The following is a 6,000-nucleotide window of genomic DNA, read 5'->3' on the forward strand; positions in this document are numbered from 1 at the left end:
GTGTGTGTGTGTGTGTGTGTGTGTGTGTGTGTGTGTGTGTGTGTGTGTGTGTCTGCGTCTGTGTGTGTCTGTGTGTGTGTGTGTGTGTGCCCGTGTGTGGATGTGTATGTGTGTGTTTAAGTGTGTGTGTGTGTGTGTGTGTGTGTGTGTGTGTGTGTGTGTGTGTGTTCATGTGTGAGAGAGTTATCAAGAGCTACTCTGTGGCTCTACAGCGGAACGTTATATTGAGTTTCTAAATCGCAGGAGTTACTGAGTTATTTTGATGCTAATTCTTGATCTGCTCCGCTGGTTTGCATTTTCCATGCCCCGTCGGTATTCCATAAAGATTGGAATTGTTTTATGAATTTAAATAGTTGTACTTTTACACGTTAATCGCTCATTCTAACGTCTAATTTCATTGTGAAGATTTTAATGTTATTTTTATTTTAAGATATTTTGTAGGTCTGATTTGACGTTCCACTTAAAAGTTTATCGTAATTATGATTCGTTGAATTGGTACCTGCTGCTTTATATTGGGTGCATGCCTTAGGGTATTTGAACTAATGATAAAATATTGTTTACAACTTCTGCCTGGCACTGGCTTTGGACGTGTTCAATTAGATTCCTCGACTTCGTCAGTCGATGTTCCAATGGTACACCAAACGGTATTATCGTCGTATTTGTTTAGGTAAGAACCAATGCATAACTTTGTAACCTAATAAATGTATTATGAGCTCTACCAATTTAGCTACCTTTCTACCTCGGCACAGCCACGGTATTTCTGAGCTCTATACTATTTTCAGTTACTGCATGAGGTTCGGTTTGTTTAATGTATCGGGAATGCAAGAACAGATTGAATTCCTTGTGAGGTACGAAGCATTATTTTAATTGCAGGTCCCATGGTCATCGTCGTAGATGAACTAGTTTGTGTCATTTGAAGTCTGTTTAATTTTGATCATTACTTCGAGGGACTTTACTCCGAGGTTTCCTTTAGGATTACATCAATCTCTCTTTGCCTCTGAGGGGTGATATTTTATTTGATCACACCTCGTTGTCAAATTAATTATTTAAATTGCGCCTGACGATAAAGATTTCTTGGCTCCTCGCGTCATTGAGCACATTTCACAACTCGAGAGATGGAAGATTTCACTAGTTCCTTCAGTTGTTCCCTGAGCTTTTTCTGGGTAATGGTGTAAAGGGCCGTGTTTGTACAGCAGCTCAACAGCTGCAGCATGAAACCTAGGTCTTGCACAAAAATAGCTGGACTGACAAACACAACGCGAACATAATACAACTGGACCCATATGAAATACCCTGTGAACAGCGACCATAACAGGATGAAATTCGCCGAGATAGCATACAGCAAAGTGACGGATTTCCTGCGGCTCTCCATCTCTGGGTCTCGAAAACTCTCCCGACTGCTGGCACCTCGAAGTCTTCTGCGCACCCTGCTAGTCACCAGAATATGTCTTACAGTTAACCCATTGAGCAGCAAAATGAGGACAAATGGGATTGCCGGTGTGAAGATATGATGAACGAATGTGGCTGTTGCCCAGTTCTCTGATGTCAGAACACGTTCTCTTGTCAAACAAAACCAAGGGGTATTATCAACGAAATATTCACCTGTGAACATAAAATACCAGAAAATGTTCTTCGAAAAACTTAGCACGCTCACCGTTCCAAGTACAAACGTCGCCGTTTTCTCGGTGCAATAATTCCTTTTCATCTTCTGGTAACAAATGGCTACAAACCGATCAAAGGTGAATGCGACGGTGTACCAGACAGACCAATCTGTCACTGTATAAACAAGGACGGCGTGAATATTACACAAAGGGATGGACTTGAGGAAACGGAAGTAGTACCTGTAGGCAATTGGTATCTGCCTCATTATCAGATCGAAAATAACGATCAGTAGATCCGCCGCCGCCATTGCAAGGAGGTAAAGCGTGACATTTTTGGACAGACCGCAGTTCCCTCGGGACAGGATCTTAATAGTCACTGATATTACTGTAAAAAAAGGAAAATAAATTATATTTCTGACGCTGAATAGAGTTCAGAAATAAACAGTAAACGACTGGTTACTTTACAAATCCCCCGAAACCTAAAGGAAGGTCGAGCCATGTTTATGGATTGAAACTGTGGGGAGAGTTGGTGACCAGAAACGAGCATCCTGCGTAAAAGCAATTCCTTGCCATGCATCTCTGCCGGGTTACATACGCATCTTACTCATAGCCAGGACTATGCACTGTGGGGTACTTCCAAAATAAATCCATGTGATTGATACCAGCTCGATTACCATAACTGCCGGCACTACAAGGGTGTTTACGTGTCCATTTTACCGTAATTTTAGAACACGTTCCATTCTCTTTGGCTTGGCTTCGCGGACGAAGATTTATGGAGGGGGTAAATGTCCACGTCAACTGCAGGCTCTTTTGTGGCTGACAAGTCCGATGCGGGACAGGCAGACACGGTTGCAGCGGTTGCAGGGGAAAATTGGTTGGTTGGGGTTGGGTGTTGGGTTTTTCCTCCTTTGTCTTTTGTCAGTGAGGTGGGCTCTGCGGTCTTCTTCAAAGGAGGTTGCTGCCCGCCAAACTGTGAGGCGCCAAGATGCACGGTTTGAGGCGATATCAGCCCACTGGCGGTGGTCAATGTGGCAGGCACCAAGAGATTTCTTTAGGCAGTCCTTGTACCTCTTCTTTGGTGCACCTCTGTCACGTGGCCAGTGGAGAGCTCGCCATATAACATGATCTTGGGAAGGTGATGATCCTCCATTCTGGAGACGTGACCTACCCAGCGCAGTTGTATCTTCAGCAGCGTGGATTCGATGCTGTCAGCCTCTGCCATCTCGAGTACTTTGATGTTAGGGATGAAGTCGCTCCAATGAATGTTGAGGATGGAGTGGAGACAACGTTGGTGGAAGCATTCTAGGAGCCGTAGGTGATGCCGGTAGAGGACCCATGATTCGGAGCCAAACAGGAGTGTGGGTATGACAACGGCTCTGTATACGCTTATCTTTGTGAGGTTTTTCAGTTGGTTGTTTTTCCAGACTCTTTTGTGTAGTCTTCCAAAGGCGCTATTTGCCTTGGCGAGTCTGTTGTCTATCTCGTTGTCGATCATTGCATCTGATGAAATGGTGCAGCCAAGATAGGTAAACTGGTTGACCGTTTTGAATTTTGTGTGCCCGATGGAGATGTGGGGGGGCTGGTAGTCATGGTGGGGAGCTGGCTGATGGAGGACCTCAATTTTCTTCAGGCTGACTTCCAGGCCAAACATTTTGGCAGTTTCCGCAAAACAGCATGTCAAGCGCTGAAGATCTGGCTCTGAATGGGCAACTAAAGCGGCATCGTCTGCAAAGAGTAGTTCACGGACAAGTTGCTCTTGCGTCTTGGTGTGAGCTTGCAGGCGCCTCAGATTGAAGAGTCTGCCATCCGTGCCGTACCGGATGTAAACAGCATCTTCATTGTTGAGGTCTTTCATGGCTTGGTTCAGCATCTTGCTGAAGAAGATTGAAAAGAGGGTTGATGCGAGAACGCAGCCTTGCTTCACGCCATTGTTATTGGAGAAGGGTTCATCCAAATGCTGAGCTTTATTCCATATAATTAACCGGTGCAGAGAGAAAGACATTTAAAATCTGGAGATGTATGTTGGGAGGAATCTGGGTAATTTATTGTTGGGAACAGATTGAGCACGGTGGCATTTTTGGGGGGGTTGTTGACCAGTAAACTCAATAAAGATCTTCTCCGGTAGGTTGAAATTCATTTCTGTTCGTGTTTTGACATGGTTAGTAGCTCCAATCCACTTCTTCGCAATCTGATTAACCTCTTTGAGATTGCATCGAAAATTTACTTCCTTCCAGGTCTCCAGGTGGCGCTCATGGAGTGAACACATTTTGGTTTTTGCTCCATAAAATATACTATTTTTAACCTGTATCCACCTTTGAACTAACTTCACAGAAGTCAGAAAGATCTTTATTATTGCTCTAATTATACTTGAGTCTGAAAATTTTGAAGAAATGACTGAAGGAAAAGCTACACGAGCTGAAACCCGGGCAGAAGAAGGTAACGGCCGAGAGAAGAAACAACCAGACATTAAACTAAGTGAGATGACCTTCGCTGACTTTTTAAAATTCTTTCATGATGAATTCAAAGATGTTTGTCGCAAAAAAGACCTAGCTGAACTTCGTACAGCTTTAATTGCCTCAGAAGCTGAAACCAAAAAACAACATACCTTAATTGCAGCTCTTCAAACTGAAGTTCAACAAAAAGAGATTAGACTGACTGAGGTCGAACAGAAACTTTCCAAAGCAATTAAACAACTAGAAGTGCTCCAGCTGAAAAGCATTCATTCAGAGAACCGTTCCAGAAGACAAAATATTCGTTTGGTTGGAATTCCTGAAGGCATTGAGAAAGGAGATCTCCTGACGTTTTTTGTCGAGCTTTTAAAAGAAGCATACCCATCCGAATTCCCTGCTGATCCACCGTTACTTGATAGAGTACATCGTATCTGGAACCGAAATGCTGAAGCTTCCAAACCCAGAGTGGTGATGGTCCGTATGCATTACGTGAGTACAATGGATAGATTGATTCGTACAGCCAGAAGACTTGGAAATGTGACTGTTCGTGGCTTTAGTCTAAGAGCCTATGAAGATTTTAGTCCGGAGGTAGTACGCGCTCGAAGACTGTTTAAAGATCTGATGTCCGAATGTTTTGAGAAGAAACTGAAACCTGCGCTGCTGTATCCTGCGAGGCTCAGGATTTCTCTGGAGAACCAAGCTCGTCAAATATTCGACTCCGTGTCTGCAGCACGGAACTAGCTGTCGGCTAATTTCCCGTCTAGCGTGACCTCTCAGCCCGAGTGACCGATAAAAAATGCGGTAGATATCGGTCTTTTTCAGGTTAATAGTCAGATTCTGATTTCTGACCATTCGAAAAGTAATAGATCATTATAGCTCTAATTATCCTGTTCATCTTTAACACATTTTTATATATTTTCTTTCTCCTCTGTGAGAATTTTTTTTTAAATATATAAGTGTATGTTTAATTTTATATTAATCTATTTTATTTCTGAATTACTGAAAATGGCGATTTTTTATTTTTTGTTTATTAAAACTTTTCATGGTTTTTTTTACATTCGCCATTTTCTAAACTAATTTTAAAATGATTTAACTCTTTATGACTTTGTTTTATCAGTAGGTACTACACAATTACGATTTTTCTTTTATTTCTTTTTAAATATTTTTCTTTCAATATTTAGTATTTGATTTTAGCTTGAGTTCTCCTTTTTATAAGTTTAGGTGGTGGATCTTAACTTAATATTAGGAGCTGCCGTCTGAAGACATGGGGGTAGGTTTAGTATTATCTCTTCTTTTCTCTCTGATCACTCTCTGGTCAGATGGGGGGTGGGTTTTGTTTTTCCTTCAGGGGTTTTTATGTTTCATTTTCTTTTGTTTTTTCTTGATTTTTCTTATAGAACTACAGATATGGCTGACACGTCATCATTTCCGGTCCTTCCTTATATCTTAATTCTTCTTCCGGGCGCATGGGTCCCTGCTTTGATTAACCCTTTATATACTGGAGGGTTGACCTAAGTAATGGATCAAAACATTAATTTTGTCTCTTGGAATGCTAATGGTCTAAACAACATGTTTAAAAGGAGGAAGGTCTTTAAAGTATTCCAGAGACTGAAAGCACAGATTATTTTTTTACAGGAGACTCATGTGAGGAAGGAGGATAATCTGCGTTTTTTTAAATCTTGGAAAGGCCCACAATTTCATGCCAACTCATGCTCTAAGACTCGAGGTGCATCTATTTTTATTGATCCCTCTATTACATTTGTTCAACATGACATCACTGTAGACCCTAATGGCAGATTTTTATTGGTTACTGGGTTATTATTCAATATTAAGGTTGTCATGGTTAATGTTTATGCCCCGAATGTAGATCACCCTGAGTTTTTTAGATCTTTGTTTACTATTTTACCCAATTTAAATAAATATCATTTAATAATGGGTGGGGATTCTAA

General features: G+C 41.5%; 1 protein-coding gene across 1 annotated transcript; it reads right to left on the reverse strand.

The window, feature by feature from the left end:
* Positions 1-986: 986 nt before the first annotated feature.
* On the reverse strand, positions 987-2,200 carry LOC138750833 (probable G-protein coupled receptor 139). The gene is made up of 2 exons (XM_069912954.1): positions 2,197-2,200; positions 987-1,986 (listed from the first exon to the last, which is right to left on the reverse strand). Exons 1-2 carry the CDS (start codon positions 2,198-2,200, stop codon positions 1,088-1,090), a joined length of 903 nt encoding a protein of 300 aa, XP_069769055.1. The 3' UTR covers positions 987-1,087.
* Positions 2,201-6,000: the final 3,800 nt, after the last annotated feature.

The sequence above is a fragment of the Narcine bancroftii genome, unplaced genomic scaffold (genome assembly GCF_036971445.1).
Source record: "Narcine bancroftii isolate sNarBan1 unplaced genomic scaffold, sNarBan1.hap1 Scaffold_275, whole genome shotgun sequence".
Taxonomy (NCBI): domain Eukaryota; kingdom Metazoa; phylum Chordata; class Chondrichthyes; order Torpediniformes; family Narcinidae; genus Narcine; species Narcine bancroftii.